Raw genomic sequence first — 22,315 nt, 5'->3', positions numbered from 1 at the left:
GTTGAGCTAATTTTTTTTATTTAGTGCTTTTGCTGACTTTGAAAACATTTAGCACACTTAGCTTCCCCTAAATAAATTTGTTGGTATAAATTCTGAAGCTCTAAGCTAAAAATTAGCTCTGCTAATATTAGCTTAGCACCTTTCCTAACTGAAAATGTTTAGTATATTTACGATCACCTAAATACATTCTCCTGATAAATTCTGAAGTGCTAAGAATTAGCAGAGCTAATTTTTAGCGCTTCTGCTAACTTTGAAAACCTTTGGTGCACTTAGCTTGTAAAACTGCTTATTTATTTGGATGTTTTGTAAACTTTCAGTTGAATAAAGTTTGATTTGAAGAAGATGTGAACATTGTTATGGAACCTGTAAATTATAATGTCAACATTAAATGCTTAAAGATTTTAGAGTCATAAATAAGCGAAGATGAGAAAATCAAGAAATTACTACTATTTTATTTATAAAACACTTTAAAACAACAACAGCTGTGACAAACTGCTTTACAAACATTTAAAATATGAAAAGGACAAAAGACAATAAAACCAATAAAATTAGTTTTTTGTTGCAGATGTTTGAAGGTGTGAATATGATAGTTAGCATGTTAATGTTGAAGCTTTAGCATTAGCTTCAGCTAGCTACCTTGTTGGTGTAGCGTTTTATAGTTTGTGGAACTGATGTTTGTTATTAGCGCTGCAGAGCTACTGCAGCTACCTTCTGCTATTAGCATGAGATGTAGCCTAGTTTAATAAATACATTCTTACTTTTGTAGCTCAGTTAGCCAGTGGAGGCGTTGTTAGCTAGTCAAGCTGAATGTGTTCATATTCCTGGGGTTTTTCTGCTTGTTCTCTGGGGGGGAGGACATGAACATACGGAGCCGTTAGATTAGCCAGTGACCTGTCCAGAGTCGCCATCACTTTGGCAAACAAAGCAGCTGATGACACTCAGATGCTTCCATAATGAGAGCCGCCTGAATCCACAAACCCCCAGTGCTAACACCCCCCTCCCTGTTAGCTAAACCCCACTTAGCGCCCTGAGTGTTTGCAGATCTCCAGTCGTTTGAACTCAGTGTTTGTTCTCTCTCTGTTCTCCATTACAGGTTCATGAAACTCGACCCTCTTTCTGTTCAAACAGAAAACCTGCTGCTGTTTCCACACAAACACTCCCAGTGCTCCCAGTGCTGCAGCAGCATTTCTGGCTTAAAGGGCCAGTATCACGTAGAATCAACTTTTTTTTAAGCTTTACATCATGTTATAATGTTGTTGTTGAGAAATCCTTTAATCTCCATGGCAACCATTCAGCTGGCTGGACCTAGCCCCGCCTTGAAGGCGCAGCTCCTCCCCCACTCAGCTCCTTCAGACTAGCCAGCAGCAATTAGCAATTAGCTGAGCTCATTATAGCAGCTGCTGCTCAGAGTGACGCTGGTAAAACCATTAAAGGGTTAATAGAGGAGCCATATTGACATGAATTCCTGGAGGCGGAGCTTCAGAAAGCACATGAGCTTTTAAAGAGACAGAGACCCAATTTCAAAAACGTAAGTTACAACGTTAAATTTCTTTACGTCATATTTGATACATAAAGCATTTCGATAGTAACTGGAGTCAGCAGAGTTCCCTCATAATTCCAGAAAATGATTCTGTGGCTGGAAAACCTGATGCCCCTTTGACCCCTGACCTGGTTTTGGGTTCCGATTAAAGGAGGCGGAGCCACCAAAGTGATTGACTTCGTTCTTTATTGGACAATTACAATAATTACTCAGGCAAGACTGCTGATTGGTCGGTTCAGCCACCCCTGCAGGTGATTGGTCATTTGGTTCCAGGGGGCGTGGCCTCAGCTGGGAACACAGGAACAGGAACCAGTTAGAAACATGGCTCACAGGACGTTAGCGTGGCTTCAACAGGAAGTCAGTTACCTGCTTCCTGCTTCAACAGGAAGTCAGGCCCTTCCAGTAGAAGTTCTTGCAGCCGGCTTTGCGTTCGCGGGCCGTGGTTTCGACGGACCGCTCCAGGTTCAGTCTGGAGCCGGTTCCTCTGGAAGCCGCCTCCGGACCGTCCTGCTGGGCCTCGACCTCTGACCTCGACATCTGGGCCAGCAGGTCCTCCACAGCCCGCTTGGACCAGTCCTGCAGAACCGGACAGAACCAGAACCACATGGTCAGCTGCAGACCGACTGCCCAGGTCGAACCGGTCCGAAATAATTTGCGGAATATTTGACGTCTGGTTCTGACCAACTGGCTGGACCAGAACTTTACGTTCAAACAAAGTAAGAAAACATTTTTATCCAAGTTTCAAACATGAAAAAATAAACTCAACTGTTACAAACGGAAACATTTAAAGCATCAAAATGCAGTAAAACCTTTCAGACACCAGAACATTCATCAGGGACGGGTTGGAAACATTTTATTTTTTTAAAACTATTTTTACATGAACTGCTTTGAAATATTTTTGTCTTTTATTATAAATGTTTATATTTAGCTACACATTGAAATCAGCCATAAATCAGATGTTTTGCATCTCAGTTGAAACATTTTAATCTGTTCCATCAAACTGCTGCAGGTGATTTAAGATTCAGAGGCAAATTTATTCATTTATTCATCCTCTGAATAAATCTGAAATATTCATTTTCATCAGTAAGCATCATATAGCTTATGAAAATGAATCTAAATTCACAGGCAGTCAGTATTGGACCAACCGAATTGGTTTTGAACATAGCAGTAATTTAAATAGTTTGATGGAATCTGGAGTTCCTCAGGGTTCGGTTCTCGGTCCTTTAAAGCTAATTTTAATCTGGATTTGAATATTTAGAGATGCAGATTTCTGACGGAGCTCAGTTCAAACACAACCAGCCAATCAGAAGCTCCACTGGTTTCTTTAATCTGATTGGTGGGAAAGAAGCAGCTGAAACCAGTAAGGAACTGGAACTGGAACTGGAACCAGTAACTGGAACTGGTTCCCATCCAGGAAAACGTCCCCAGTTTTATAAAAACCGAGCTGGTTCTCATCCTGAGGTCAAAGGTGAAGCCAGAGGTCGGTTTTACCTGCGAGAGCAGTCCGGCGCTGCGGGCTCGCTGCAGCAGCCGGTGGTGACGCAGCTCCAGGTCCAGGTCCAGGTTCTGGTTCTGGTAGGGGTCCTGGTCTCTGTCGGCCTGAGACGAAACGCCCAGACTGAGCGCGGCCAGCGCGGCGAGGACCAAGATGGCGGGATAGCGAGCGTGATGCATACCTGCAGAAACAGGAGAAGAAGAAGGAGGTGAGAGAGGAAGAGCTGAGGAAGAGGAAGAGGAGGAGGAGGTCCTACTGGGTTCTGGTCGGGTTTCTCCTGCTGGTCCTGGTGCTGGCTCTGGTTCTGAGCTGCTGGTTCTGCTGCTGCTGCTCTTATGAGGCCTGCTCCCCCCCAGAGGGTCACATGACTCGGTGCGGCTGATTGGCAGCTGCAGGGCGATGAAGGAACGCCGAGTTAAAGTTAAACAGAAGTCCATTAGTCCTCATCCTCTTCAAATGGAGACAATAAAAGCAGAAAGCTATCAGCGCTCAAACACAACGGCAGAATGTGGGGGGGATTAACGGAGCGTTCAGAGGATTAGCAGACTTCATTAGCATTCACTGATATCTCCATTAAACACGGCGCAGAGCCGCCCACTCCACGGCCACGAAAACACTTCACAGGCTTCCAGGCGACAAAACCTGCTGCTGGAAGTGACATCAGGGAATCCCACACTTCCTGCTGCAGCGCCGCCGGATCAGGACTCACCGCAGCACCAACATGACAAACAACGAGATTTACATCAGATACACACTTCAAAACACAACCGACTTTACATGGAATAAAAGGTTCAATGAATGAGATTCAGAGTCTGAGTGAAGCGGCGAGACGAAGGTCAGATTCAGGATCCAACTGGACCTGGGATCTGGAATGGAAAGCTGCCGTCACCAGCAAATCACTTTTCATATTCACACTATGTCATTCATTCATTCATTCATTCATTCATTCATTCATTCATTCATTCATTCATTCATTCATTCATTCATTCGTCTATAATTGTTAAAATGTTAGTTTAAAACTAAGTCAGTCAGTTAAATATTTAGCTAGTTGAATATTTAGCTAGCTAAGTATTTAGCTAGCTCAGAGCAAAACATTTAGTCTGAAGCCTAAAGTTTATCAAGCAAAATATTGTGTTAAACTAAATATGTCATTCTAAAATAAACATTTAGTTATCAAGCTAAATATTTAGTTAGCAACATAAAATGTATCAAGCCGAGAGCTAATTAAATATTTAGTTTGGCGGCGTGCTGTGGTGGCGCGGGGGGTTAGCACGCTCCACGTTTGGAGGCCTCAGTCCTCGACGCGGACGTCGCGGGTTCGACTCCCGGTCCCGACGACCTTTGCCGTATGTCTTCTCTCCTCACCCTCCTTCCTGTCTGCCTACTGTCGCAAAAATACGAGCCACTAGAGCCGCAAAAGCTCTTTGGAGAAAAAATAAAAATATTTAGTTTGGAACTAAACTTAATACAGAGCTAAATATTTAAGCTACGGCTTAAAGTTTTGTTTTAAAACTAAATATTATATTTGAAACTGACATTTATAAATGAATAAGAACATTAAACGTATGACTATAAAAATGAAGCTCCATTTTTCCCTGTTGTCCCTTAAGAACCTCACCTTTAAGAGCCTCACCTTTAAGAGCCTCACCTTTAAGAACCTCACCTTTAAGAGCCTCACCTTTAAGAACCTCACCTTTAAGAACCTCACCTTTAAGACGTTGGCAGGAGAAACGTCCCTCACCAGATGTTGTCCATCAAATGTAAAATTATGAAACTGTTGCAAAGAAACTGTTTATTTTTATGCAACAAAATTGGAATGAACTTGCCAGAGGAAATCCACCAGATTGTTCTTGAGAAACCAGCAGATTATGGAGTTAAAGCCTTCAGTCCTGCTCGCAGCTCATCATGCAGGTTTTCTGTGTTCGGCTAACAGTTAGCATCGCCCTCCCCTCTGTGAAAATAAAAGTAGTGGCACCATCATGCTGTGGGAATAAGTTTATCCAGCAGGATCAGGGAAGCTGGTCTGAATTGACAGGAAAACAACGGATGATTTAGATCAAAGCAGATTCATGGGTTAGAATGGACTAGTCAAAGTCCGGGTCTTAATCCAGCCAAACTCTGTGGTAAAACCTGAAAACCATCCATCCAGTCTGAGGTTGAGCCGTTTTACAAAGATTGGAGATGTTCAACAAACCTGCAGCGTTCCGACTCAGATAGGCTTCCTGCTGATGCATGCCACACTTTTCAGAATTTCCTTGTGAAAACCTTGTGAGCAGTTACCAGCTCTTCATAGATCACATCATGTGGTTCAAAATACGCCCAGTCAGGTCATTTCTGACAGATGATGACCGCTTGATGTTGGTTAAAGTCTAAATGGTTCATGTCCAGCATATGCGTGGTCTGCAACTGGACCAGCAAATCTGCCAGACTTTCAATTCAAACTAGTTTTGCTGATTCTGCAACGATTCAGAAAATGAACTCAGCTCAACTGCAGCTATTCCAAATGAAAATGATTTTTAGATTTATTACTGCTGACAACTTGCTAAGCTAAACTTTTCTGTAGGTTTCATATGAAACGGATCTGTGATCTAAAACTTCTCCTTATTGAGTCTGATTTTAAAAAACAGTTTTTGTTTGAAAATAAAACAGATTTTATTGTTTATTGATCGATGACTGAACAGATTCCTGCCAGAGATCATAAAGTCGTCAAACATTTCCATCTCCAGCGTCTTCATCATCTCTGCTAATAAACAGCACATTAACAGCAGGTGGTTGCCGTGGCGACACATTAGCAGCGAGCTGCCGTCACTAGGGACCCGCTGGCATCAACACACACGCCCCCCCCCCACACACACACACACCCTGACATGGGGGCTTGGTGGGAGAGCGATGACATCACCGCTCCTCGCTGTGATGCGTACAAATGTTTCAGACCCTGAGTCACTCCAACATGAAGATTATTCAAATAATAAAACATTAAGTTTAATTTGCTGTAAAGAGAAGCAGAACGAAACGCTGACATTCAGACGAAAGCAGAAAGTTTCAGAAGATGAAGCTGAGGAACGACCTGCAGGAGGAACATCCAGGTTTCCTGTCAGAATGTTAAAAACCAGAAACATCCGGGCCACGATTTATTCCTTCAGGGTTGAAACGTTCAGCTGATCCAAACGCAGCAGAAACATTCAATGAGACGAGCGGGCAGAGAAATCCGATTCCAATGTTTTCACCCCAAAAACATCTGATCGGTTCCACTTCCAGATGTGGAACCAAGTCCGATCCGGTAGTTTTCAAATCACAGTCTGAACGGCCATGCAGCATTTTATACCACTTCGGTTTCTTTTTGTCTGTTTTCTCAAACCATTCATCCATTCATCCATTCATCCATTCATTCATTCATACTTCATTGCTTCCGGTGACAGTGGACGCTGCCGCTCATTTTTTAAGGTCTTTTAGTCATTTTGTACTTTACTTTTTATCATGTATTTAAATTTTGTGTTTTTTGTGTTAAACAATTTAAGGTGACCTTGAGTGTCAAAAGGCGCCTACAAAATAAAGGTGTTATTATTATTAAACCTCCGGCTGGTTGAGGCTAATGGCCGTTCACCCTGGTTCTGGTTCTGCTGCAGGTTTCTTCCTCTTAACAGGGAGTTTTTCCTCTCCACTGTCGCCCCCTGCTGGTCAGGAGGACTGAATGCTGCAAGCCAAAACCTCCGTGCTCTGCTGGTTGTTTTTTTAAAAAAACTTCTTACACTGAAGATCCATTTCCACCAGCCCTGTTTACTCTCTTTACGTGAACTGCAGTCTGTTTGCCCATAAAGTCCGGTCCAGTTTTGAACGCTAATCGACCTCTGACCTCTGGTCCTCCAAACCTCTGTCTGGGTTTGGTTGAAGTGAACTCTGGTTGGTTTGAAAGTGAACGCCAAGCGGACCAGAGACCGCTCCAAAAGCAGGAAGTGGACTACAGCACAGAGCATTCTGGGTAAATACAACCAAAGCTAACGTGCTAGCTTAGCGCTAGCAGTAGAAATGGCTCCTGGTCTTCAGCCAAAGACTAAAGAGAAATCCTCCAACACTAAAATCTGACGCCTCCATCTTGTTTCCATCTGGTGAAGAAGGAAGTTGCTCTCAGTGTCTTCAGAGGTTTTTGTGTCGTTTCCTTCAGTGGTTCTTGGTGCAGCGCCCCCACAGGCCAGGAGGGGAACAGGTTGGTTTGACTCAGAACCACAGCAGCTGGAGGTGGAGCAGATAAAACTAATTTATATATTAAACTGAATTTTACGCATGGATATAATTTCTCAGGTGTAAAAAAAGTAGACCAGGTGAACATCATAGAAGACGATTGAAGGAGCAATTTTAATAAAACAAAGAGAAACAAGAGAAACACATTTACACTGAACCAACAGACAGAAACCTGAAGTACGGAAACACGATGAAACAAGAGGAGAAAAACGTAGAAAACTCTGAAAGTCCAGCAGATCCATCAGATAATTATGGGGCAATTTTACTGCCATAAGTCAACAACACACATTTTCAGTTTGCAAGCAGAATTTAATCTGCTCTCTAAACTGCTCTGTTTCAAATATTTTCTGTCAGAATTTGAAGTAGCAATGGTTGCCGTGGCAACTGGCGAGCGTTGATGGGTAGCGTTACTGAGCTTTACATATGTGTGATTTATTTACAATGTGGTCACAAATGAGTCTGCTCTGCTGACTGTTGGTGAAGGTTTGGTGTTGAATGTTTGCCTCAGACGGGCTGCAGTGCTGAGGAAGCAGCAGAAGCTAATAGCTGCTATTAGCTTTAGCTGTTCAGTACAGACGGGCTGCAGTGCTGAGGAAGCAGCAGAAGCTAATAGCTGCTATTAGCTTTAGCTGCTCAGTACAGACGGGCTGCAGAGCCACAAAAGTCTACAACACAGAATAAGACTCTAAATTTATTATTAGCCAAAAATTGATAAACATAGCGACAAAGTGGTGATGCCACGCCCCATCGCTCTGCCCATCGCCTCCCTGGGCCGAGTTTCTGCAGGGGGCGGGGTTTAGCTTTCACACTTTAAAAAGTCGCAGCATTTTTTCAGAAGATGGGGATTTTGGTTTCTTTTGCTTTCCCTCGCGATGCTGTACTGATCCGTTCATGAGACATAATTGAATCCTGAAAGTCTTTCTTAATGTAGCTGCTGTACTTTCTGCCTTAATTTAAGGTTATGTGAGGTTTTTCCATGAACGTTAAAATCTCGTTGTGAAATATCTGAAGTTTTATATCTTTAGGATAAAAAGGAAAAACAAACCTGTGATATAAACAGAAACTTTCCATAAGTAGGAAAGAAATAAAAATACATCCTAAATTGGACAAAAACTGATTGAAAATCGATTTATTTTTTCCTGCATGTTTATGTCTGTTGAGGCTGAGATGGAGCTGAAAGCCCTTTAAACCATTTAGACTAGAACACAACAGAGACACAATCAAAACTGTCAGATGTTTTATTACCCGCGATAATAACTCAGAAACAGTAAAAATAGTTTGGATGTATTTTTATTTCTTTCCTACTTATGAAAAGTTTCTGTTTATATCACAGGTTTGTGTTGCCTTTTTATCCTAAAGAAAGATATAAAATGTCATATTTCACAAAGAGATTTTCTTTTTTTTTACCCCTCCAGGGTATTTTGTGGCTCTAGTGTCCCTTAAATGACAGCAGACTGACAGGAAACGGGGAAGGAGAGGAGGGAAGACATGCGGCAAATGTCGTCGGGTCCAGGAGTCGAACCCGTGACGGCCGCATCGAGGACTCAAGGCCTCCAAATACGGGTCGCGCTAACCGCTACGCCACCACGGCACGCCCCCACAAAGAGATTTTAACATAGATGGAAAAACCTCACATAACCTTGTATTAAGGCTGAAAGTACGGCGGCCAGCGTAAGAAAGGCTTGCAGGATTCAATCATGCCTCATGAACTGATCAGTAGATTATTGAGAGGAAACGCAAAAGAAAGATTTTTTCCCATGCCCCCTGAAGGGCTCCGTAATTTTTATCAGTTTGATGGGTTTTCTAGTAATATCTACCTAGATCAGTGGTCCCCAAACTACGGCCCGCGGGCCAGATGCGGCCCCCTCCACATTTGGTCCGGCCCCCTGAACAATACCAGAGTATTTTCATATATGTGCATTTTTATTTGATAAGTTGGACTTTTGCAATAAAATGTTCCTTAGTAATGAACTTTATTTATTCTTAACTACTAGTTAGTAACTATTTTATACATGCATATTATTGACCCTAACCCTTTTTTTATGTGGAGAACCCAGTGTTATTTGGTTATTATTTATTTCATAAATAGTGTTATTTCCTGACTTTTGTTCTCTGAAGAATCCAGAAAAGGTTATTTGATTGTGCTTTCTGAAAAACAATACATTTTTATGTTTAGCACTCTTACAATCGTCACACTTTTTCTGTTACAAACTGACCCCGGCCCCCCATCAGAGAAGGGACAAGTTATGTGGCCCTCACAGGAGAAAGTTTGGGGACCCCTGACCTAGATGGATTGATCCTATCATAGATGGAGCACAGCCACTAGAAGAAAACAAACGCACCCCGAGGCGGCTCCCACCGCCCAGTTGCTAGGCAACAGTATTTCTTTGTTTTGAGAGAGAGCAGAAAAGAATTCACAAGTGAGCAGCAAGGTTTACAAGTGGAGAGTTAATCCGTATGGAGACAAGTTTTGAGTGTGAGCACAAAGATTTGAGAGAACAGAAAATATTTGAAAGGGAAGTTTGAGTGCAAGCATTACAAGTTTTGAGAACAAAGAGATGAAATTCTGCTTTCAGACTGAAAATGTGTGATGTCAACTTATGGCAGTAAAATTCCTCCATAGATAATCAGACCTATGAACCATTCTGGACCGAATGAGAGCGTCACGCTGAGGTCAGCCATCTTTAAAGATCTAACATCTGTTGGATTTAAAACCTCAGAAACAACAAATTAGTTTTACAAAAAGGTCACAGGAGAAAACAGAGCTCCAGGTTTTCTACGTGTTCATGTTGAGTCCATAAATGTTCTCTATGCTTTGGGTCCATTTCTGCTTAAATGATTAAACAACAACAACATATTCAAACACAACATGATTCAAATACATTTACAGATTTATCTACAGTTTTAACAGCCACTGTGAGTGAATATGTGACAGTGGCAATAATAATAATAACAATAACAACAAAAATGTAATGAATCCCACAGCACATTTCATATCGTCCAACTGCAGACCTCAGTTTCCAGACTTCCTGTCCTCTCAGCCAATCAGATGTGAGCATGATGTCAGCCACAGTTTGTTGTTTAGTTACATCAGAGAAACAGCACTGAACTGTTGAATACAACATTTCACCATTTTAAAGTCTTAACCTGAATAGAACCTAAATGACAACATGAAGCAGGCAGAAAACCCTAACAAGGCGCCGCGTTCATTAAAGCTGCGTTCATTAAAGTTCTGTTCATTAAAGTTCTGTTCATTAAAGCTGCGTTCACACAGCAAGGACTGCAATCATATCAGACTTTCCGTCTTTTCGCCCCACTAAAATCCAATCTATGTGGAATTCAATCGTCTCTAATAATTTTCAAAAGTTGTGTCACATTTTATCTGACTTTTCCATCGCTGCCACGAGACGCATCATAATTCAGCAGCAGAAGAAGCCAGACGGTGAATCTGGACATAAACAATGCCTGGAAATGAAAGCATTCTGAATCAGTGAACTCACTGCTTCATATAACAGCTGCTTTCCTTCAAAAATTCTCTAGAGATCAAATATGACTTATAAGAAATTTTATGTCCTGATTTTGAAATTGGGTCTTTGTCTCTTTAAGAAGCTCCAGCTCTATCTGAAGCTCCGCCTCCAGGAAGTCGTCCCAAAATGGCTCCTCTATTAACCCTTTAACGTTTTTAACATAGCAGCTCTGCAGTTCCACCAGATGTTTGCTAATTGCTGCTAGCTGGTCTGGAGGAGCTGAGTGGGGGAGGAGCTGTGTCTCGGAGGCGGAGCTCGGTCCATCCAGGTGTTCTGCAGCTGAATGGTTGCCATAGAGATTTCTCAATCATGAAAGATTCAAAGCAACACTGCAGGTTTGTTTTTCATGATGGAATAAAATTATAACATGACAAAGATAACAAAAATGTAGATTTTATATGATACTGCCTCTTTAAGAACCATCCATACATGTTTAGTGCCGAACACAGAGAGCTGCTGGGTAGCGGCTACGGTACTCTTTTGGGTTGGAGACCGTTCAACCAGAAATCTGATCGCATTTAATTAGTAAAATGAACGACAACAGGAAAAAAAATCAGATTTCAGCTAAAAAAAAATCTAAACCTGTTTGTGAACGTAGCTTTAGTCTGGAAAAGTTTCCACAAATACACCAAAACAGCAGTAAAACTCACAGAAAACAGTCAGACATGGTGGTGGCAGCATGATGCTCTGGGCCTGGACCTGGATTTTCTATCAGAGACCCAGGAAGTCCCAAAATCTTCAACCAATTTGTGACTTTAGGCTGGCAGAGACCAGAGTCAGGCCGGCCTCTGATTGGCCGATGCTGTTAACTTCAGGCTGACCTCTGATTGGCCGATGCTGCCTCTTCATAAACTAAACTCTCACCCTGAAGTTTTCTCAGATTAGGTCACACATTAAAAGTTGCTGATAAGAAACATGAAACAAACGCAACAGGAGTTTGTGAACCGGTTGGGGCTCTTCACCAACCTGGCAACGCAACGTCTTCCTGCTCAGAACCAAACGGCACCGCAGCGGCACCATAACCGGTTCCGGTTCTGCTCATGTCTGACTGTCTCAGAGGACAGGAGTCCTGGGGGACAGATGTGCTGTTGGACCGACCTGTCCTCTGACCCACAGAGGTCAGAGGACAGAGGTCAAAGGTCACATCTGCATGATCTTCATGCAGACTCTGCAGCGGCTGATGTTGTCTGGGTTGTTCCCTGGAAGGATCCAGCTGCTGGGCCTCCTGCAGATCCAAACAGAATCAGACCTCAGCTGCTGGTTCCACAGAGAATGCTGCCACCTGCTGGCCATCAGGGAAACTGCTGACGGTTTATCTGAACGTTTTCATTTAAACTCGGCTCAGTTCTGGAGTTTCTGAGTCTCTCCTGGTCGTTTGGGTCCGACCGAAGCTGCTCACCCGTTTTTATGGATTATTAATATTATTTACTCCTAATTTTATCTCGGGTTATTTATTTCAGTAATACAGATGCACATATAGTTTGGCTTTAATTTGATTTTAAAGTATTTTATTAATTGTTTTTCAGTTAGTGGAAAACAATTTTTCTACTAACTGTTCAAAATGCTGCTGCCAAGTTTTGGACACGACTCCAACGTTGATGCCGGTCACCTCAGGATTCTTTTACAGAGCAACGTAAGAATATTTTATTGACTTGGAGAAATCTTCATCATTGTGTCACAGAACCTCTGGTAAGTTATAAAACCTGATTTTTATTAACTTATCTTGGTTTTTTATACACTGTTGACTTTTTGTGAAATGTTTTGTGATTTTATATCTTAAAAATAAAGTTTTACTAACTTACTTATGAAATGTCAGTGTTAGATGAATGACTTTCTACTTCATCCTTATGTTAAAGTAAATCCAGGAAGGATAGCTTTACACCTTCATTCATCATCAGCTGAAGGATTTGCTTCACAACCTTTGATTTTTTATCATAAACGGATCATTTGATGGGAGAGGAAACCAAAATCTGTCAGATTATTAACAGCGATTTATTCTTGGATGTGGATTACGCGTCACGCTGATGATGTTGTGTTAAACCTCTGAGTCTGAGCGCCAACAGGGAGTCGTGTAACGGTTAGCATGTTGTCAGCAGGTGGATGGAGGTTTACCTGAACATGTTGTCAGGGTCCAGAGCAGCCAGCCAGTAGCTGTACAGGCTGTTGTCGTACTTGCAGGTTCCTGAGCTGCCGCTGCACTCCATGAACGGCATTCCTTGGAAGTTTTCCAGGCAGGATCCGGGAGAAACCAGAGGCTGACCCGAGCCCTCGGCGCCTACACCCGTCTCCTGAACACAGAAGAGGCGAACGCAACGCGCTTGAACAGGGGAACTCAGATTCAGGTGATTCAGGTGATTTCAGGCAGAGATGAATCTAAACGTTGCAGTTCTAGACTCGGGCAGCTCTAAAGGAAACGTCCCACTGACCATCACAAAGGAGAATCCGGTCCAGAGCGACTGCCAGTCCACAGGGCAGGGGGGGACGGCGCTGGTCTGGCTGTGGATGGCGATCACATTGGCTTCAGACTCGCACACCGAACACCTGAAACCCAGAAACAAACCTGAACCAGGTGGAACACCTTCATCCTCAGTCTGCTGTTTTCTTCTTCATGAAGCTAAAAATATTGTTTTCTGATGTTCAGATCTGAAATCAGGAGGTTTTCCTCTTAGTTCTGACGCTACTTGCTGATCTTGGACTCCAGCGCCGCCTCTGGGTCGGTCTGGTTTGTCGAGCTCCTGATGTTGGACAGCCAGTAGGAAAAGTCGTTCCTCTCAGCGTATCGACATTCCTCTCCAGTCTCACAGATCAGGAAGGGAGCGGTGCTGAAACGCTGCAGGCAGCTGCCGACCGTTCCTGCAGGAACGCGGTGTGGCGCGGCGATACGGCCAAAAACAAACCATCAGGAAAAACCTCCATCAGAACAAAACTGGGATATTAATAGAATAAAGTTGTTCTGTTGTCACTTTATTCTCATAGTTTTGTATTTTAGTTTTTCCTAGTGTGGCTCTAGCCCTGTGTTGCAGAACGCTACGGTTGGACATGGAGGGTTCTGATCTATATTTCTGAGGTAGGCTGTGACCTCTGTGACCTCTGCAGACCTACCCAGGTCCTGTCCGTGAGCGCGGCTGTAGCCGTTGATGAAGAGCAGCGAGTATCCTCTGAATATGAGCGTGGACTGGGCCGGGCAGGCAGGGGCGGCGCTGTCCTGGCTGTGTCTGCTAAACAGGAAGCCGTTCCTCCTGGGTGGCGGGCCGGCGCCTGGCTCACCTGGTTCACCTGGCTCACCTGGAGGACCCTTGGCTCCCACTCTGCCACGCTCTCCGTTCGCACCTGGAACCAAGCAGATGGTTGGACTTCATCTGAACTCAACATGCAGAAACTCTGAGCCTCAAGACGGACAGGGTCAGAAACTAAAGGCAACAGATCGACTCTGTTGACGTTTAACTTGTTGCCATGGTGATTTTAGGACGAGTCGGATGTTTTCATACCTTTCTGGCCGATTCGTCCTGTCTCTCCATCCTCTCCTCTCAGTCCGTCACGCCCAGGTGTTCCTGTCCAGCCCGGTGCTCCAGATGAGCCTTTTGAACCTGGAACCGGGAAAACGTCACATCAGGAAAGAGCTTCAGGTGTTTCAGCAGTAACCATGGCAACATGACTGACCAAAAGCTCCCCTCAATCCAGGGAAACCCGGCGATCCGACTCCTCCCACTTGGCCTAGAGTTCCTTCTTCACCTGGGTCTCCTGATACCAGCTGCACAGGAAAATATGAGTCCTTCCCACTTGGTCCTGCGGGAGGCAGCAGGAGGACAACGTTAGGGCAGGATTAGGGCAGTATTGGGGCAGGATTAGTGCAGGATTAGGGCAGAATTGGGGCAGTATTGGGGCAGGATTGGGGCAAGATTAGTACAGGATTGGGGCAGAATTGGGGCAGTATTGGGGCAAGATTAGGGCAGTATTGGGGCAGGATTGGGGCAAGATTAGTTTAGGATTGGGGCAAGATTAGTACAGGATTGGGGCAAGATTAGTGCAGGAGTAGGGCAGGATTGGGGCAGGATTAGTGTAGGATTGGGGCAGGATTAGGGCAGAATTACGACAGAATTGGGGCAAGATTAGTACAGGACTAGGGCAGGATTGGGGCAAGATTAGTGCAGGAGTAGGGCAGGATTGGGCCAAGATTAGTGTAGGATTGGGGCAAGATTAGTGCAGGATTGGGGCAGGATTACGACAGAATTGGGGCAAGATTAGTGCAGGATTGGGGCAGTATTGGGGCAGGATTGGGCAGAATTAGGGCAGTATTGGGTTAATTAGAGCCGATCCAACAGCTGGCCTGTCTCAGGTCTGCCGGCTTCCTTTTACCCGGGTTCCCGATTCGTCCTGCTGGTCCTCCTGGACCGGGGTTACCTGGCGGTCCTTTCTCCCCTTCCATACCTGAAACACACACCAGGGGGCGCTCTGAGGTCAGTAAGAATGTAGATCCTATTTAACTTTGACCAAACAGCAACGAGTCACGGCTCACAGATCAGATCATGAAATTAGTTTGACCTAATTTAGTTTTGAAGCCACATTTCACCCAAAGATTCTCTACCCAGAATGCATTGCTGTCGTTCTACAGTCCTGTCTGCTTCCCGACCAAGTTAGGCCAGAATCAGCAGCACAGTTAGCAAAACGCAACAACTATGAACTGAAACCACAAATGAAAAGTCAGTTCTTAAGAATTTCTTCCTGAAGGTCAAATAAAAACGGTTCTGTAACAAAACTGAGAGCAAGATGCTACGATGTAGCATGCTACTGACATGTTGGCTATCAATGTGATTCAGTTTAGTGATTTATGTTAGCTTTGGCTAAATACAATGATAGTTTATCATCAGCTTCCACTAAATACCATGTTGGTAGCTTTAGCATTAGCGTACGACAAATGCCATATTGGTAGCTTTAGCATTAGCTTCTGCTAAATACCTTGTTGGTACCTTTAGCATTAGCTTCCGCTAAATACTATGTTGATAGCTTTAGCATTAGCTTCCACTAAATACCATGTTGGTATTTATCGGACCAACGATAAATACCATATTGGTACCTTTAGCATTAGCTTCCACTAAATACCATGTTGATAGCTTTAGCATTAGCTTCCGCTAAATACCATGTTGACATGCTGCTTTATATCATAACTGATCAAACTGGAACCCAAGAACCTTCATGGGAATCTTATTTGTGTTGATCTGACATATTTATGGAATCAGATCTTTTTGTTCTCTAAAGTGGATTCAGGTGAGATCAGCTGTGAATTTGTTGAATCATAAACAAACAGGAAGACAAACTGTTCAGCTGAAAACGATCAGGCTGCTCCCCATCGGTTTGCGGTTCTTACCGATTGGACCCTTTGCTCCAACTGGTCCTCTGTAGCCTTTTTCTCCAGGATATCCAGGCGGCCCCCAAGGACCCTGAAGGCAAAACAAGTAAATATGACACTTCATTCAAGTTTCAGTTTGTTTTTCTCTTAACTTGACCTCTGGGTGGGACTCACAGGAGGTCCACAAGGACCGAGGTCACCGATTGGTCCCGGTGGTCCTGGGGGACCCGGTTCTCCTTTAACGCCTTTATGGCCTTTGTAACCAGGACCTGGTGGACCAGGTGGACCGGACGGACCCTTAGGGCCTACACAGTGACAGATTTTATAGTTTTATTTAATCCAGAGACGAATCCAGCTGTCAAACAGACTAAGCTCTCCACCTTTCGGTCCTTTAGGTCCAGGAAATCCTTTATATCCCTTTGTCCCATCAATGCATTCTCCCCCTTTCTTCCCAGCACATCCAGGAGGCCCTGGGGGTCCCTTAGCGCCTTTGTAACCCGGGTCTCCTGCAGGTCCAGGGGGTCCAGGAGGCCCACAGCATCCCAGCGGGCCCCTGTCCCCCACGCATCCTGGAGGAGGAGGTGGCAGAGTTACAGCTTCCTTCTGAACCCACCACAACCAGAATTAAACCAAAGCCTTACCAGGGGGACCTCTTCGTCCTGTCGGCCCCTTCGGTCCAGGTACACATGCTGCAGATAAAGAAGTAGATCAGTGAAGGTTCGCGGGGCAACGTTTTGGTTCGTACGTCTATTCACCCTTACAGCCCATATCTCCTTTCTCTCCGTCAGGCCCGGGGATCCCGTCCCGGCCCTGGTTTCCTTTGGGTCCCAGTGGACCAGGAGCTCCAGGAGACCCCCAGCATCCTGGAGACGAAGGTCAGACAGAGGCTTAAAGCTGCGCTTCATTCACCATGGAACCGTTCAAAATGGAATTATAAAAATAAATCTGGTTAAAGCTTCAGAATGTAACTTCTGAAAAAAGTCTCCATGTTGTTACAGTTTGTTAGATAACGTGTGAAAAGTTTGAGTTGCTACTGCACCAAAAACAACCAATCAGAGTCAGGAGGCAGGGCTTAGCGCTAACAATCAATTTGATGTACGTGCTGCTAAACTCACCGTTAAAGGAAAACCGTTTATCTGCCTAGCCTGAACATTCACAACAGGCTATGCTAGCTGCAGCTTAGCAGAACAAGGATTAATAATCCTTGTACTGTTTGGTTGTTTTCTAATTAGAACTTGGAGAATGCAGAGGATTTTTCACAGACTGTCTGCTCACAGTTTCAATAAATATGTAAATTTTTAAAAAGTTACAAACTGCAGCTTCAATGGATTTTCATAAAGTTGTTTTTCAGCCATATTGAAATGAATATTTCATAAAACTGCAATGAAAACATTTGTTTTTATCTCAGAAGTCACATGACCGACAGCCGGATGTTGCTACTGCTGGAAACGACGAAGAAGACAACAGGAAGTGGTCGAGTGATGGAGGCGTTTTAATGATTTGTCACATAAACAAACATTCATGTGAGATTTTAATCGTTTCTTATTTAATGGAAACGCAGCCAGTGAGTTTAAAGCTGCTGGTGAAGCGACTCTGGCGTACCTGGATTTCCAGGAGGCCCTGGAGGGCCACAGTTCCCAGGCGGGCCGTCCCAACCTTTCTCACCGGTTCTACCAGGAGAACCTGCAGACAAAAGAAACGTTTTCAGTCCAGATCTCAAACTGAGAGGAGAATCGATGATGCGACCAATCAGACCTTTGGATCCAGGCGGCCCTTTGGATCCCACAAATCCACAAGGACCGCAGGGCCCCAGAGGGCCAACGTCTCCAGCTGGTCCTCCTGGTCCTTTTGGACCTGAAGGTCCTGGATGTCCAGGAATCCCCTGTGGGAAAAATAAGAATAGGAATGAATGAATGAATGAATGAATATACTTTATTAGGCATTAAACTGAAGCCCTTCACAGAACCTGGACTTTGGTTCTAGAACTAGAAATCATCCAGCATCAACGCAGGAGAACGTTACTTTGACTATTCCCTCTAAAGGTTCTGCCTGAGTTCTCCGTCCATGTAAGAACCAAAAGGCTTGGTTCTGTAAACAGATCCGACTAGAGAGACCCGGTCAAACCTTTCCTTCTCTTTTGTTCTAAAAGACCAAGAATGTGAATCACTTTGGCCCCAAAACGTTGTTGTTTTAACTTTCACCAGATAATTAAAAAAAAAAATTTGAGAAAAATTCTTGTGTTATGAAACAGGATTTATTTCAGAATCTGTTTCTACGAAGAATAAATCCAACGAGACGTTTCAGTTTTGTTTGGTGTTACTTATCGTCACAGTGGCGGATTAGTCTGACATTTTTGTAGAACAACTGATTTTAGTTTATTAAATATAGTTTGGTGGGACGGACAGAGGGACGGTTGGTGGGACGGACAGAGGGACGGACAGAGGGACGTTTGTTGGGACGGACAGAGGGACGTTTGGTGGGACGGACAGAGGGACGTTTGGTGGGACGGACAGAGGGACGTTTGTTGGGACGGACAGAGGGACGTTTGGGGGGACGGACAGAGGGACGTTTGTTGGGACGGACAGAGGGACGTTTGTTGGGACGGACAGAGGGACGTTTGTTGGGACGGACGTTAGAAGTCAGCGTGCGTTTGGTTGTTTGCGGTAAACCGCTGAAGGTACCAGGCGATGGACAGACGGACAGAAACAGAACTACTTGCTGGTCCGGTCGGCGGGTCGTGTTGGCTTTGGGTCTAATCCACCAGAACCTGATCAAATGTCATGTACGGGACACAGTGGGTGTTTTTCTGTGCTGTACCTTCATTCCTTTACAGCCTTTAGCTCCCCATCCAAAACCTGCTTCTCCTTTACGTCCCTTATCCCCGGGTTTCCCTGACCCTCCATCTGAACCAGGGAGCCCATTGGTTCCCGTTGCACCTTTTTCACCTGGATCACCTGAAGAAAACATCGGAGGAGCTGAAACTGACACAGTTATCCAGGAGTTCATTTTCATTTCTGACTTATTTCATGCTGTCGGATCTTTGGCGGTGTAAACGTTTACCTGGTCTACCAGTGCATCCCTTGTCCCCTGGGGGTCCAGTGAAACCACAAGGACCTCTCTCTCCATCTCTACCTGGATCTCCAGGACATCCTGACAGCCAGAGACATGAAACATTTCATTACCTTCAATAGAACCACGGAAACAACCTCCACTGCTTCGCTCAGTCTGCACAGTGCAGCCAAACGTTTACCTGGCGGCCCAGTCTCTCCAGATTTTCCATCCAGGCCCTTTGGCCCTCGGTTCCCTGGGGGGCCTCCTTGTCCCTTTTCCCCAGTGAAACCTCTGGGTCCTGATCAAGAATCAGGAAGCAAACAGAGAATTAAGACTCCAGAAACAAATTTCAGGGAAGTTTATGAGCTGCTAACATTAACGTATCTGTTCTAATCAGCCAAACACATCCTGAGTCCTTTAGTTTAACAAAAACCAGTTATTATCTCTGAGGAACCATCTAGAATTATAGATCTAGAGTCAGTGCACAGCTTCAGTTATTCCAGGTAGAAACCAGAGATCAGGCTGACCTCTGACCTCTGACCTGAACCTTCAGAACCACATAAGGCCGGTTCCACAGTGGGCCTTCCAGCAGCTGCAGAACATCTCCAGGACCAGAGACTAAAGTCTCAGATCAGAGAAACTCATCCAGGCTTTAGTTTCTCTTTAGTGGCTTTGATTCCTGCAGCAGCGTCTTCACAGGTCTGATTGACAACCCAACGGTCCAGAACGCTGCTGCTGGTCCAGAACGCTGCTGCTGGTCCAGAACGCTGCTGCTGGTCCAGCTGGTTGGTTGATTATTGACTCACTCATCTGAGTCTGGTGGCACGTTGCCATTGTTGCTGATGTTTCATTGTTGCTGATGTTTCATTGTTGCTGATGTTTCATTGTTGCTGATGTTTCATTGTTGCTGATGTTTCATTGTTGCTGATGTTTCATTGTCGCTGGTGAACGTTGCCTCTTGTCCAGTGAGCGCTAGAGAAAGGCAGCCGAGTGCCCAGATGAAGCCTCAGGCTTTCTGACCCTTAGAAGGACTTCAGAGTGTGGATCTGGTATTGGGATGCAATACTCCTTAGAGCCTATAGAGGGAGTAAACAGAGCACAGCGGCTCAAACACACATGAACTGTATTTTCTCAAAAAGTCGATTATTCCTCTTTTCTTGTCGGTCTTCACCAAGCTAACAGTTTTTGCAGAGGTTGATGTGAGTTTGACGTCAGATGGTCCAGGTAGAGTAGAAGCAGCATGAACTGTATCAAACAGTCTTCCTGACCGTCTCACATCACAAGAACCTTGTGCTGCGTTTGTGCAGAAGCTGAGAGTTTCCTCGGTTGTTCCGATAAATGTCTCTTCTTGGCTTGTTCAGCCACTGTGATCTGAAGGAGTCTGTAGCTCCCGACAGCAGCCATTTTGTTGATTTACATTTCACTGGCACATTGATCAAGAGAGTGAATTTACTTTCTTTTTGTAGGTCTGGAAGCCATGGTTCATCTATGCTTTGTGCTGCTCTTGCCTACCAAAATGGCGTGGCCACAATGCAAGACAATACAACACCTGGAAATCCAGAGTCTCCGGGATTCCCTGTTGTCCTAATGACTGTTGGGAACCCTTTTGGTCCAGTTCCCCCTTTGTCCCCTGGCTCTCCTGGAGGTCCCTGAGAACCTCTTGAACCATCTCCACCCTTCTGACCTAAGAGACAAATGATGGCAGAGAGGCTTCAGAGAGAAACAGTTACAAGATCAAACCTGATTCAGCCACTCAAATAAAACCTTTTGGTCCCGGTTCCCCGCAGGTCCCAGGCGGTCCGTGGTTTCCAGGACACCCCATCGGCCCTGGAACACCCATGTCTCCTCTCGGCCCTAAAACACAAACATCCAGACAAGGCTCCTTTCCTTTGTCTTTCAATAAAGACTATTGACACCAAAAACCCAGAGAACACAAGAAATCCTCAACTAAAGTCCAAATGTCGACGCTACAGCCAACGATGTGACTGGCGTCTCACCTGGGCCTCCAGGCTCTCCGGGATTCCCTCTCCAGCCTTTGGGTCCCACTTCCCCGGCCAGCCCTGGAACTCCATCGGGTCCCGGTGGCGCCGGTGGCCCTCTGAGCCCGGGGACTCTGGGGCAGTGGGTCCCAGGATCTCCCTTCAGACCCGGCGGCCCCTTCGTTCCTGCAGACGGTGCAGTGTGAACACGCTGTGATCTTAAAGAGACAGAATCCAGCTAACAGCTACACTTTCATCTGATCTTATTTACCTGTGGGTCCAATTGGACCCGCTGGACCTCGCAGTCCTGGAGGCCCTGGACATCCGGGGACACAGGGCCCAGGTGGACCCGTGGAACCAGGTTCCCCATCAACGCCTCGGTTACCTGAAGGAGATTTCAGACCAGTTCGGTTTTCCTTCATCCGGCAGCAGAACGGCTGGTTCTGATTCTACAACCAGAACCAGAACTTGTTCGGGGTTTTAATAGTTTTAGTGAGTTTTCAGAGGGTGCTTGTTAGTTATTATTAGTTAAATAGACTTTAGTTTAGTTTGACAGTTTTAGGTTTTTCATACTTTGGTTAATTTTTAGGCGCAGAATTCAAAAAGGTGAAAGTATTGTGATTATGTTTACCGTATTTTCCGCACTATAAGTTGCACCTAAAAACCTTCAATTTTCTCAAAAGCCGACAGTGCGTCTTATAACCCACTGCGCCTTATAACCCACTGCGCCTTATAATCCGGTGCGCCTTATATATGGACCAATATTGAGCCACAACTGGTCTCGCAACTACGGTAAGCAGCCGCCGACTTTATTTCCCTCGTAGAAGAAGAAGCGCGTGGTGCAGGCTGGGTTTTGTGTAAAGTCCCCAAAATGGCTCCTATTAAGAGACGAGCTGACGACGCAGTTTAAGCTCAAGGCGATCAGTGATGCAGTAGAACATGAGAACAGAGCAGCAGCAGAGAATTTAACATGAACCAATCAATGGTTATAGTGGAAGTGGATATATATTGTGATTTGATTTACAGTAACAGTATCAGACTGTTTTTTACATGTTTATTGAATCGAGGAAAAGTTCCCCTCCACTATATGTTACACCTTGCTGTTGTTAAAAGATAAACTTTCACCAAAATACCACG

General features: G+C 44.8%; 2 protein-coding genes across 2 annotated transcripts in view; both read right to left on the bottom strand.

The window, feature by feature from the left end:
* Positions 1 to 1,707: 1,707 nt before the first annotated feature.
* LOC102235072 (somatostatin-2-like) lies at positions 1,708 to 3,487 on the bottom strand. The gene is made up of 4 exons (XM_005808239.2): positions 3,292 to 3,487; positions 3,032 to 3,216; positions 1,907 to 2,116; positions 1,708 to 1,828 (listed from the first exon to the last, which is right to left on the bottom strand). Exons 1-3 carry the CDS (start codon positions 3,470 to 3,472, stop codon positions 1,919 to 1,921), a joined length of 564 nt encoding a protein of 187 aa, XP_005808296.2. The 5' UTR covers positions 3,473 to 3,487; the 3' UTR covers positions 1,708 to 1,828; positions 1,907 to 1,918.
* A 7,504-nt stretch (positions 3,488 to 10,991) lies between these two features.
* The window catches only part of LOC102221072 (collagen alpha-1(III) chain-like), a 31,507-nt gene continuing 20,183 nt past the window's right edge, over positions 10,992 to 22,315 (bottom strand). Inside the window, exons 31-52 of the mRNA XM_023350920.1 lie at positions 21,450 to 21,563; positions 21,197 to 21,364; positions 20,964 to 21,053; positions 20,749 to 20,883; positions 19,399 to 19,497; positions 19,209 to 19,298; positions 18,966 to 19,102; positions 17,904 to 18,030; positions 17,751 to 17,831; positions 16,910 to 17,011; positions 16,790 to 16,837; positions 16,529 to 16,717; positions 16,323 to 16,453; positions 16,167 to 16,239; positions 15,158 to 15,229; positions 14,462 to 14,587; positions 14,290 to 14,388; positions 13,904 to 14,131; positions 13,483 to 13,654; positions 13,228 to 13,342; positions 12,914 to 13,089; positions 10,992 to 12,026 (exon numbers count right to left, since the gene is read on the bottom strand). Of these exons, the coding sequence (XP_023206688.1) occupies positions 11,942 to 12,026; positions 12,914 to 13,089; positions 13,228 to 13,342; positions 13,483 to 13,654; positions 13,904 to 14,131; positions 14,290 to 14,388; positions 14,462 to 14,587; positions 15,158 to 15,229; positions 16,167 to 16,239; positions 16,323 to 16,453; positions 16,529 to 16,717; positions 16,790 to 16,837; positions 16,910 to 17,011; positions 17,751 to 17,831; positions 17,904 to 18,030; positions 18,966 to 19,102; positions 19,209 to 19,298; positions 19,399 to 19,497; positions 20,749 to 20,883; positions 20,964 to 21,053; positions 21,197 to 21,364; positions 21,450 to 21,563 (2,657 nt within the window). The 3' untranslated portion in view covers positions 10,992 to 11,941. The remainder of the gene's footprint in view (positions 12,027 to 12,913; positions 13,090 to 13,227; positions 13,343 to 13,482; positions 13,655 to 13,903; positions 14,132 to 14,289; positions 14,389 to 14,461; positions 14,588 to 15,157; positions 15,230 to 16,166; positions 16,240 to 16,322; positions 16,454 to 16,528; positions 16,718 to 16,789; positions 16,838 to 16,909; positions 17,012 to 17,750; positions 17,832 to 17,903; positions 18,031 to 18,965; positions 19,103 to 19,208; positions 19,299 to 19,398; positions 19,498 to 20,748; positions 20,884 to 20,963; positions 21,054 to 21,196; positions 21,365 to 21,449; positions 21,564 to 22,315) is intronic.

This window comes from Xiphophorus maculatus, chromosome 18, assembly GCF_002775205.1.
Source record: "Xiphophorus maculatus strain JP 163 A chromosome 18, X_maculatus-5.0-male, whole genome shotgun sequence".
NCBI classification, from domain to species: domain Eukaryota; kingdom Metazoa; phylum Chordata; class Actinopteri; order Cyprinodontiformes; family Poeciliidae; genus Xiphophorus; species Xiphophorus maculatus.
The sequence above is the reverse complement of the archived record's forward strand: the minus strand, read 5'-3'. Positions and strand labels throughout refer to the sequence as shown.

Coding starts and splice junctions, on each gene's coding strand:
- LOC102235072 (XM_005808239.2), bottom strand. CDS start 3,472: ATGGACTTCTGTTTAACTTTAACTCGGCGTTCCTTCATCGCCCTGCAG. Junction 3,217..3,291: donor AGAAACCCGACCAGAACCCA/GTAGGACCTCCT, acceptor CTGTTTCTGCAG/GTATGCATCACGCTCGCTAT. Junction 2,117..3,031: donor GCGCCGGACTGCTCTCGCAG/GTAAAACCGACC, acceptor CCGGTTCTGCAG/GACTGGTCCAAGCGGGCTGT.